Source organism: Hetaerina americana, unplaced genomic scaffold (genome assembly GCF_022747635.1).
Source record: "Hetaerina americana unplaced genomic scaffold, ioHetAmer1.1.p SCAF_1, whole genome shotgun sequence".
Lineage (NCBI taxonomy): Eukaryota > Metazoa > Arthropoda > Insecta > Odonata > Calopterygidae > Hetaerina > Hetaerina americana.
The window spans coordinates 81,308,194-81,320,203 of record NW_027286069.1 but is presented as its reverse complement, the minus strand read 5'-3'; the positions used below and the strand labels follow the sequence as shown (position 1 = coordinate 81,320,203).

Sequence of the window (12,010 nt, the reverse complement as noted above, 5' to 3'; positions counted from 1 at the left end):
GTATTTCCAGACGTGGCAGCTTCCATTAGAGATAACGATCAGAAAGAGGAAGATTCCAGAGGGGTATGCTCGTACAATAAAACGGCGAAACTAGCTGCGACAATTAGGTAATATGCACCTGAAGAAGCTCAATATAAGGCGAGGGAAATATGAATCAACATAATGCTGTTAAAGTTGCCGTATATTATTGGGGTTGGTTTATCTCAGAAAAAATACACCACAAAATCCTAAGAGCTATTAATTTAATTTTAGATAATTTTTTAGTTTACCAACTACGTGCTATTTCCACCCAAGTTGATACAAAATCATATGAGTAGGGACTTTAAGCAAGATGAAAACAAGCTTTGTATTTTAATTTCCGCTCAAAATATTCTATTACTCCTCCCCTCCCGTGCGGCGTAGGTCCACGTTAAAAAGCAATGATCAAGCTGGAGTTAGTTTGAAAAATTGTCAAATATTTGCAAACGTTGCATTCCTTTCAATCATTGTCTATCGTTACTCGAATGTTATTTTTATACCGTCGAATCGGAAGGGGGCTTGTCGAAGTCATCTGAAAGTGAGGAGAGTGGAGTATAATTGTAGCAAATCTTCAATGGGCTATGGCGCAATCCCGAAATTCGGTCATTATTCCATGATTTCCACCTTACATGCAGTATTCAATTGCGGAGCCCTTGACTCCTATTTCAAAGATTTTTTTCATGTTATTTTTAAGGTTCTCTGACCTGAGATATTACACAAAAAGGCACGTTGAGTAAAAACACGCCTCACCTTTAGCGGCTCCTCCCAAATTGGTCAAGGGCATAGTTGGATGGCTTGATGGGCATTAAGTCCTGCTCTAGGCAGAACGCAAGATCGCACGGAGTCTGCCGCTCGGGAACTATGCGAATTATCCGAAATTTGGAAAAAAATACTTGACAAATATTAGCGCGTACGTTTTTACCGGATGTGGCAGCATAATTTACCAATTTCAATGTATATGTGTATATGTATATATATAGTATGTGTGTATATATATGTTTCTGCTCTTTACTTCCTATCTTGCGGAAGTGAGAAGCCAGTATTAGAAAGGAGAAATTTAGTTTTTTATCCCTAGTATTTTGAAAGGGCTCCTCTCAGAACTATCCGTTGAAATTCAAGAGATACATGTTTATCATTCGGTGTTAGTATATACAAACAGGTAGGAATATGGGTTATTTAAAAAGTGTAATGCATTTATTACTGGGGACAAGGATTATTGGAGCCCAGAGTTCAAGAATGGTTTCCTGCCCACTTTGCTCTATTTATGAAAATAGAGAAATTTGTGGCAGGTGATTTTTGAATCAATGAGCTGATATGCTAGTCCGAAATTGCAATCATTTCACTTATATTTTGAAAAAAAATAGCCACTGGACTTCACTTGGTCTCGATTTAAGGACTGTTTCACTGTGTTTTTTCTCACTAGTATCTATTTTATCCAACAACATCGGCCATCTTCCCCGTAAAGGACCGTCCATGTATTTCTAATTGATTAACATTCCTCTTATCCTGTATAGGGTTTCATTTCAATTTCTCTTTCACATTGGGCTCACTATCTGTACTGCAATGAGTAATTTAAAAGTGGCGCAAAAAATCCGATAGGAGAAGCATACATTGCTGCCATCAGGCAAATTTTTTACGCGAGCACATGGGACCCCAGTGGAAAAGAGGAAACTTTCTTCGAAACTGTAACCGTTACTTGGTGGAATTTTTCCCTCGTACAGACGAAATGAAACGCAGAAATTGCACAAATGATACTTATTCTCAACTACCATGGTTTCACTACTGCATGAAATCAACAGATGAGTGATGGTGATGATACCACGCAGTAGTGAAACCATGGTAGTTGAGAATAAATATTAACCGACTAATATTTTTTTTTCATTGTCTGTACGACGAAAACTTTCTATTTGGAAAACGACAATAGTAATGTGATTAGCATGCACTTGGGAAAGGCGTAATGGAGATTGTTGCATGTCTTGCCGGCAAAATGTTTAGCATGGATTCTCCTCCCGAAGTCCTTGGTTATTGATTCTCTTTATTATTTACATTTGATTTTTTTATACCGTTCCATTTTTTTGACGGTGTTAATTCATTGTTGTTCCCTCATTAGCGCTTTTTCTCATTTTATTCGATCTAATCCCCTCAGAAATATTATCCAGGTGCTTCCACAGTAGCTCCATTTTCATTAAATATTTTCCTATACAAGATTCATTTTTTGGTGAATTCTTATCCTCATCACGATAGGAATCGGACACCATGTCTTGTAAACTAAACATATTAGTTCCCCAATATTGCTCCCTTAAGAACTTCTGAGGTCAATCAAACCTACCCAGACATTCTATTTCTAATACGTACTTTTACTTCCTCCTCAGGGAGCCAGTGTTAAGCCTCAACACCACCTTGCGATCCTAAGTCATGCTACATTCTGCACAGGTCATTTCTGACGTCCCTCAGGCTTAATCTTTACAGGTTTAACATTGAACATTAATCAATTGAGAAAACAAAACAAGACCTCTCCGAACTACGAGCCTTAAGTTTGTCGGGTCCTTGATTGGGAACTAACAAAATCCGCGAAAGGTTAGCAGTTAAAGGGAGAAGAAATTGGATGAACATGCATTTTCGGATGAACAAGTTTGTTCTTAATCACCACAAAAGGGATAAGTTAAGGGACAAATTTAAGGAATAACGCAATATTAGTTTGGTACCCGAAGATGTACGTAAAAAATAACTTTAGAATATCCCATTTTGGTTGAACTGGTTATAAAAAATTACATGTAGAATGGCAACTTGAATCATGAGTGTTGGAAGATGTAAAAGTCTGCTTTTGTAATATTGGTTATCTAATTACCGGTTTATGTATTACCCAACCAGCACTGAAGAACTTATTTCTTACTTTCGCCATATGAAATCACTTCAAAAATAATATAGTCATTTGGCCAAAATCAGAGGCCCTTTTCAACATTTGCAATGGCTTTCAGGCCATACGACCACAACACTATCGTTCGAATCCCTCCAAAAATAATACTGAAGAACTTTAAAGGCAAGCAAGAGGGCACGAAAGTCTGCCGACTGTTCTCAATTCTTTATATCTGTCTTCCAGTTAACTCCAACTAGCTCGGTTGTTGCTGTTATAATCAGGCCGATGCGATACCCCAGAGACGATTTCAAATTATGATTTGTTTGAAAATTATCGCCAATTGATAATTTTCAAACAAATTCGCCAATTTTAATTAATAATTTTACATTCTGATACTATCAGTAACTGATGACAACATATTCTTCATTCTTATTACACGGATAACATTGGTACAAAACGAAATTGGGTCATTTCATATTTTTAGGTTCCACTTAAGGTGTTAGTTAGGGTTGTTAATTGTTTTTCGTTAATTAATTTTTTATTTTAGTTTTGTTGATTGTTTTAGCTGTATATGACCCTTGATTATATCTTAACTGTTTCATTACTTAGTATAAATTTCAAGCTTACTTGCTACTTTCACAAATTACCAAATGTCATACTTTCACCATTTAAATTCCATTTAAGCTGCGGAGAGTGCTTTAGTTAAGAAGACCAAATATATGTGTGTATTTAAAAACTCTCAAGGCACATGCTTTTTGACATACTAACATCCACTAAGTTGTATACCTTTTAAGAAGCGAGTAAAGTCGACGATCCTCCGATTTGGAAACAAAATAGCCTCCTGAATGTTTTTGAATTACATACCGTCCTTCATTTAGTTCTACTGTTGATGGCGCTGTCCCTCAAGAACATGCTCCGAGTCCCCTGGTAAGCTACGCACTCTGTTGGAAAATAAATGTACTAAAAAAGCTCGTTTTTGTAAATAAAACTATGCAGGATTCGAACTAAGGATCTTGATTCCGAAAGTATCTCTCTTGCACTGTATTTCAACCGCATGCACTTTAACTCATCGAAGGTGAAATAGTAAAATGCGTGTTTCTACTATTTGCGCAAAATTGTTTTGAGAACTACGCAACCATTTAAAAGTGATATTGTAATAATATAATGATAAAGTGGCATTTTAATATTGATAGTGTTGTAATAAGATTTTACGTTTTTCTGGGTTTATCTCTTCCTCTTTTTGTCGTCACAAAATACTTGGTAATTGGCTCAATTCATCGTGTCTTACCTGACTGGCTATAATACCGAAAGTAAGAATTGGGAAGAAAGAACTACGGCAACTGAGTTGCGGCTCCTGAATTGAATAAAATTTCATTCAATTGTGGACATTGGCAAATTTTCCAAAGAAACTGTCGGAAATGCCATAACAAAATTTAATCTTTCAAATTCACTGAATTAACTGCGAATTGATCAAAACAAGGCAGGATAGCTTGTAGCTTTTCGGCTACTCTATATTATAATTAGGCTTTTGTATTTTCAATCGCCCTACGTTTTTTGTGAGTGGCAAAGATTTGTCTTGGGCATCTCGGTTTTGCTATACAGTGATATATCGATCCTCCTGATAATATAAGGGCAATTGCCACGTTGCATTTAATTTATTGCATCCATTCTAGTTGTTCCCAATCCTCCCAAGAATTCGAATCAACGGATCAGCTTTCTATTAAAAAAATCTCTACTAACATAGGTGATATAAATAAAAATTTCCTGCTTATGTGCGGGAACAAATGCTCTGTTTTATTTCTCAAATTATCCACATTTTCCCTTTTCATTTACAAGCCAAAGAACTAGTGTAACAAAGAGGAGATAAGATTTTAACCCTATTCGATCCTTGTTCCAGAAATAATAATGAAAAAACACCGCTCGTTCCGCCAGTAGATTGCTTACCGGCTAACCGTGAAGGTAGCATGTTCAAATCCCTTCTCGAGGACTGATTTACACTTTATCGTAAGAAAAATGTGAATGAGCGTAAAAGATTGGTGGGAAATCATTAATTCCAACTATGCTTTTTTTTGTTCCAGGCTGACCATTTCCCTGCAAGCAGGCAACCCAATTCTCCAAGTCCTCATCGATTGGAAATTTCACGGTAGGGTGTTGCTGGAACACTATGACGTACTTCCGTTTCTTCTCCTTTTTTTATCTGTTTGATATAACAAATCTGGAGTAAATCAGATAAAAATAGATCAATATGGATTACTTAATGCTATTACTCCTTTATTTTCTCTTATTTCAATGTTCATTACCGACATCTCTCTGAAACTATGTGTAATGAGATATCTTTCGCAGTACTTCTTTGTTCTTCATTTCAAGTTTGAAATCTTTATTTTTTATCTGTCCCGCAGTATGAAAATTGTGAAATAATAGTAGTCCCTGGAACCACCCGTTTATTTCTTAAAAATAAAGTCCAGAATTGCGGCACTGGAAGATGTCGGCCAGACCCAGTGCCCTCGTGTTGCGTCAGCGAGTCACCTTTTCAATTTTTTTCTTAGAACCAGTTTCATTTTCGCTCGGCTTGAATACCCGGTCTCCACTTGTCGACTCAGAAATCTTTTCTTATAGTAAATGAGAATTCTCAATGTCAAAGCAATCATCTTTTGCTTCGCAAAAGATTACCTCATTCGATTTTTTCGCTGGGTTTTCGGTTTAGATTAATCATTATGCTGTAATCTTTTACGTCAATATTAGAATACTTAAACAGCGCGCCGTGGTGGGAATAAATCCCACTTACCCTCCCAAAATGACGATATATTTCCAGCCATGAAAAGTGCTAAAGAAAGAAGAGTCTGAATTTATTTTCTTCCTTAGTGTCGGAGTTTGTCAGATAATATTTTGAGGATCCTAAAAACTAAAACAATTGCCCTAATCGTTGGACTTCACTTAAAATTAGCGTCCGCCAGGGGCTTTTAAGTGAAGGATTTATTGTGCGGAATTTAAATGGGATTTACGCCACCTTCTTTCGTGATTGGGGACTTAAGCTTGGAGATAGTTTATATGTTAGTGGTAGTGTCAAAAACCTTTCCCATTGGTATCTCTAAACAGGTTCAATGTAACTTTCGCTTGTTCCATTTCAGCAACAAGGTGTTGTATTCTTATATTCATTTTTATCTTTGAAATCCACTTTTTTCTCTTTTGCACAGCGAAGGACCTTGAGTCATCGTATTATTTTCAAGTTGCGCACAAACCGGATCGATCTCACCTTAATGGCTTCCCAATCCAATATCAGGTGGTTTCCCACTTCATTACGTCATTATAATAGGCACATGGAACAGTTTTATGCGTTATACCGTAGTGGCTCACATTCCTTGGGCAATTCATGTAAACTTAGCATGAAAATAAATCTGATTACATCTGGTTAGAATTTCATAGTGACTTCATAGATGTAGTTTTCACATATTCTTCACTTCTATTAATGTATCTCATTCGTAGCATATTGTAATCATCTTTTCCAGAACGTCTACAGAAAAGCAGAATTGTAGTTTTAAAAGATTTTATCCGCTTTGTGCTTAATTAAACACAGTGATTGGCTATCGGCTAATCTCATCGCTCTGCTGTCATAATCAGAGATAAAGCTTTCTACCATTCTAATGAGAGTTTGTGATTCACAACTCTTGTTTCTTTATTGTATATGGTCCCTTCCATGGTATTACTTCTTGTTGTGAAATCAGAGATTTAACATTTTCCCTCCCCTAGGGTGTGCATTCAATTCAGGAACATCCTAGGGATTTCTGAGGAAAAGTTAGTTGAATGTTAAAGCGATATTTTTCGGTTAAAAATGGTAATGTTTTATGTTTCGTAAGTCATTTAATATGATTCGGTCGTTACTCCCGGTATAAATGCATAGCCTTTTGCTAAAAATCATTTCAATCGTTCAGTGGTGTTATGATGGGAATTCATCACCCCTCTATGTAGTATTCTCTATAATTCATCCTTATTCCTGTATATTTTTTCAAATACATTCCAAGACACGGAATTATCAACCTGTGTCGATATTTATATCAATATGTTCGAGTTCATTCCCCAGTTTGTCTTTATTTGTAGCTTTACATTTCTTCTATCCCTGGTATCATTTTAACTCGTAATCATTATTGTAGTATATTTGCATATTTCTCTTAATTTTCCGCTCTATCATGCTTTCTTAGTGATTACATTGTAACTTTTTGGGCCTGTTAATTGTTTGAAACAGTAATTCACGAGTTTAATAGCTGCTCTACGTCAGAAAGTAATCTTTTTGGACGCACTTTGTCGTTACTACGCTTCGAGGCGCAACCATGTGTGCAATATGGAAATTGAATGTCGAAACGTTTTCAACGGAGTGCTTCATCATTTTTTTCTCAGAAAACAAGCATTGAGTCATCTTTTTTCATATTGTATTTTTAAAGTTATTACCGTCGTCACAAGAGTCATATTTCGTTTACAGACCACTCTAAAGGAAAGTGCTTATAAACCTGAGGTTTTCATGAGAGCTTACTTCTCCCCCATCGCCACCACCACTAGCTAAGAATATTTGAGAAGTTCAGATTGAATTTGATATAATTGAAATAATGAATTTGAGAAGTTCAGATTGTGAAATTACTGTGATAAGCGTTATCTTGTAGCGTAACTAATGTATTTTTTTATTTGCTAACTATTTTAATAGTTGGGTAAAATAAATTGAGGAATTTCAGCCTCTTAAATCGGATTATTTAAAACGTCTTCGCCATAAGGAAAAAATTATTTTTTTGAAAATTGAGCTTTAATTCCCTTGTGAAGTTAATGCCATATTTTCAATTACGGAGGCTCTTAAGTGGCAAAAATAAATTCTTGATGTGAAAAATGTTGCATACTTAACACAAATAAAGGAGAAAGGGGCATATAGGCAAAGATAAATGCGGGAGGAGGTAATTTGCAAAAGTAAATTTGAAGTACGGTAGATTCCCGAAAATACAGGAATAAACTCTACAAGGTTCATCTCTATGATCATACGAGTATGAGTACTGTTTCTGCCAGAATTTGGCTGTATTTTGCTATCATTGAAGGCTTTTTTTTATGCATTGGCATTTGAAATCACGATGTAAAGTATATTAATCAGTAAACATATGACGTTTGAAAATATTAACTTTTTGTACATCAAGTTGTCAACTGTACTGTGAAACTAAAGAATATATAATATGAAAGAAATCAGATAATCTATCATTATTGAAGGCATTGATAGCAAGAAAATTACTGACTAAACATTCATTCAAATAAAATTAGTACACCATCATTAGCATGGCTACGAAATGAATCATGCAGTCATTTACAGCGAATATGGGTAACTCACCGTTGAAGATAAAATTAAGTGCAAACATAGGAGTTGTTTCATTTATTAAAAGAAACATTTATTAGAGTCAACAACAGTTTCCAGTTAAAGTTAATCAAAGGCACACATACCACTAGATAAGTTTAAACACACGTCCATAACCTTTGGTTTGGTTTATTTTTTTAATGGTGTTTCTTTCCTGAAGATAAACGGTGAAGAGGAATGGATACCTCTGTTTTTATAGAAACGCGTGAAATTGTGCTGTCTTAAAGTGAATTATCATCACCGGCACCACCTCTAAAGAGGATTGTTCAGCTCTCTTCCCTCAGAAGGTTGCAAAGTTCGCTCAAATCCGTGGTTCTTCGTGGACAACACATGTCTACCTCGGAGGCACACGGGTGACTTCAACGCTCGTCTTCTCTCTAATTCTTAATCTTCTTGTACTCGGCTTCATACTTCTTCCTGTATTCTCCATTGGGGTCCCACTTGGCCTCCAGTTGTGCCCACATCTCTGGCTTCTTGTCAATCAAATGGCGGATGACCTTTTCTGCCTTCTCCCTCTGTTTCTCGGTGCACTTTGCGCATTCAGTCTTCAAGGCATCGGGGATGCTCTCTGCAAGGAAAAAAGAAGAAAAAAAAAGAAAATGAAATTTCGCAGACAAATGAGCATAATATTTTTCTTAAGGTGGGTTATAAAATCGTGGTTTACTTTGAACTTGATCCATGATCATAAAAACGAGATAAATAGAATTTTACGGATTTTGTAATTTGAATCACCAACGATTGCACATATTTCTTGGAAGTAATGTTGGCTCATTATGAGTTATATTCGTCAAAACCAAAAGCTGCATGTTATTGAGGAGGAAACTTTGGAGTCATTTTAGTAATTAGGGAGGTATGATTTAGGCTACATTTTCCCACTGAAAAATATCTGGCATTCACTCTCCCTCCAGTGAAGTAGTACCACTCTACTTATTTTCCTAATGAAACGGAAGATATGTTACGAAAGATATTATTTTACCATACATGCCATACAACTTCATGGAAAGTGAACATTTAATTCATGTGTTAATTCGAACATATAATAAACAAATGGAACCTAGGAGAAGTGATATGTAGGCTTAATTTGCCATGTATATTACCGAAGTTTTTTATTTATTAACAATTATGGTCTGGAGAATATGAGCAGTTCTGGACCACTAAACATATTACATGTATTCAAGCATTAAACTTGATTTCTATAAAAAAAATTGGAGCGATGCTAAATGAGATTCAGTGAATTTTGGCGTATTGATATTTCTCTGTTTTTGTAAGTCTTATCCATTAAAAAGACGATTCTTGATGTAAACGTAGCTCCTTGCTGGCTTTTTTGGTTTGTCAAAGTAACTGCCACAATGCATTGGCATCAAGGGAGTGGTGTGGGGTAACAGTTTCCACTTAAAGTATGCTGGGATTCAATTTTTTTCAATAAAGGAGGCGTTGAGGAATATTTTATGTAACAACGGTTGGGTCTGATAAATACTACTGCGCTAGATCCTATTTTTAACTAACTACATTAATCCATATGATAATTAAATGATTTGATTTTAAGAAGGCATAAGGTGAGTTTAGCCTTTTCTCATGCTTCACGTTCGCTTATTTTACTATTCTATATTTTTATTTTGAGTGATTAGCCTCCGACAAAAAACACCATAATTATCTTTTTTAGCGCCAATAAATGGATATATATTGATGGCCTACTGATTACTTTAAATCGATGACGAAAAACTCGATATTTTGTGTATTTCACAGAATTTTTTTTTAATTATATGAAAATCAACTGCATATGACAATTATTTGGGCAAGGTAAAAATATTTTAGTCTTTTTATCAATTTATGATGTAAAATTATATTAAAATATTATTTTATCTTTCAAAGGCCCAGAATGAATTCCTAATTCCGACCAGAAGCGAGCACGAGCATTTGTGACAAAATTTAACTCTCAATAGTACCACGTTTTAGTGAATGCCTTGCTAACAATACATTTGTAATGGTAGCTAATATACAGTTTAGTAAGAACTTCTTAAAAAATTACCCCACGTGGAATATTAATCGTGAGCGAACAGTTTTCACTTGTTGAAATTTCATGACTTTAGTTAAGTAGGTACTCACTCTTCAGTTCCGAGCCCTCTGGAGTGCATGGTCCTTTGTCGACGAGACAGTCGAAGTAGTTCTTCACAAGGCGATCACTCCTGAGGATTTCATCCACGTTGACGTTGTCGTACTTGTTGGTATACTTGGTGTCTCGGTAGATGCGGCCGGCGTACGCCACCGCCGCCAGGCCCGCCAGGAGTAGGAATGCAGTTGCGTTCTTCATGTCTCGTGTCGAACTGGAGTGTGCTCGCTGATGAGACTCGGGGTACTTTTATACTGCTCATAAGTTCTTTTGCTGCTAACCATCCAATCGGAGTCGTTGTCCTTGTTCTCACAAGACTTTCCCCATCCTTCCGCCCCGGGTCCCCGTCGTCTCCCCCAGACCTTCCCGCCCTCCTCTCCCACGCTTCCCGTGATCCCCTAGCGCCCCTCATCCCAGTGCTTCCTCAGAAAACTCACCCCTTCGAGCACACTCTCCCCCCGCACCCGCCTTTGTGGTTATCAGCCGTTGAAATCTCTCCCCCACATCCCTCCTGTTTTTACCGTGTTCCCCTCAACTGACGAACTCCCCACCCATTATCTCCTCTCCGTCATCCCCTTTGCCGACGTCCTGCAATCCGGTCTTTCAAGCTGAGAGTTACCTTCCCTCTCTTTTTCTCCAAGGTGTCGCTCGCTCCATCCAAATATTCTCCCGCCTCCCCCATTCACCATTCCGAAAGGATTTCCTCTGAAAGAACAAAGACTTCTATGTAAAAATTACCGCACGTCCCATTATGCCATGCGTTCTACCAATATGTTTTCGTATCTCCTAGTCCTGGCTTCCACTACAAGGTTCAATTCTTCGAAGTTCGTGACAAAGATTTTTCTGTTTTCAGTATAGTTTCCGCTTGGAAGACTTGTGAAATGGACGTGGATATTTTCTTGCATAAACCAACGTGTATTGCCAATCGAGTAATGTGAGATGGCAATCAAGACGTACGGTACGACCTCACAGAGTCGATCATAGGCTGTTTTATGGTTTAGGTACATTCAATGTTGCCTCTGGTTAATTGGACCCTTTCCAAATCTCAAACTGAAAATTAAGCAATCCTATGGTACGTAAAGTATAAAATTCTCGGGAATCCAAGTGTTTATTTTTACTGCAAATTATTAGTATATAAATTGAAATATCACAATTCCTAATTATCATGAAATATTACTCTGCTCGCAAATAAATGGTGCGATTGCAGTTAGGGGTGAGTTATTTCAGTACCAAATGAATTGGCATTTAAAATCGGGACAAAATGTCCCATCACTCCATTCTAACATGATTGCATTAGCTGAGAATTTACCTAGTTATGATAATGAAATTTTCCATACGTATTATTAATTTCAATCTTATACTTGTAATGTATTTGCAGAATTTTGTCACTGCACAGGACTCAGGTATTTACTTTATGTGAATATAAATTTTTTATGAGAATAAAATATGAGGAATTATTTTAAATCAAGCCTAGTAATAAGTACTGCTTTTGCAGCAGGATATTTAGTTTGCAGTTATCAATTCAGTAAAATACATTCTATAGTATTTTTGGTTACATGGAATACCAATTTTACGGACCATGGTTTAAAATTAGAAAACCCAAGGAAACATTTTACTGTTATATTTAATCATTTATATACATATA

The 12,010-nt window shown here is 36.4% G+C and overlaps 2 protein-coding genes across 7 annotated transcripts in view; one reads left to right on the top strand and one right to left on the bottom strand.

The window, feature by feature from the left end:
* LOC139693882 (uncharacterized) overlaps positions 1–12,010 on the top strand; it is a 136,819-nt gene that overhangs the window by 18,570 nt on the left and 106,239 nt on the right. For all 6 annotated transcript variants that reach the window (XM_071592226.1, XM_071592217.1, XM_071592210.1 and 3 more), the window contains exon 2: positions 4,954–5,018. The gene's annotated coding sequence lies outside the window, so the exon portion shown is untranslated. The remainder of the gene's footprint in view (positions 1–4,953; positions 5,019–12,010) is intronic.
* On the bottom strand, positions 8,259–10,600 carry LOC139693858 (ejaculatory bulb-specific protein 3-like). Its single transcript, XM_071592170.1, has 2 exons — positions 10,362–10,600; positions 8,259–8,823 (listed from the first exon to the last, which is right to left on the bottom strand). The coding sequence occupies exons 1-2, from the start codon at positions 10,564–10,566 to the stop codon at positions 8,633–8,635; spliced, it is 396 nt and encodes a 131-aa protein (XP_071448271.1). The 5' UTR covers positions 10,567–10,600; the 3' UTR covers positions 8,259–8,632.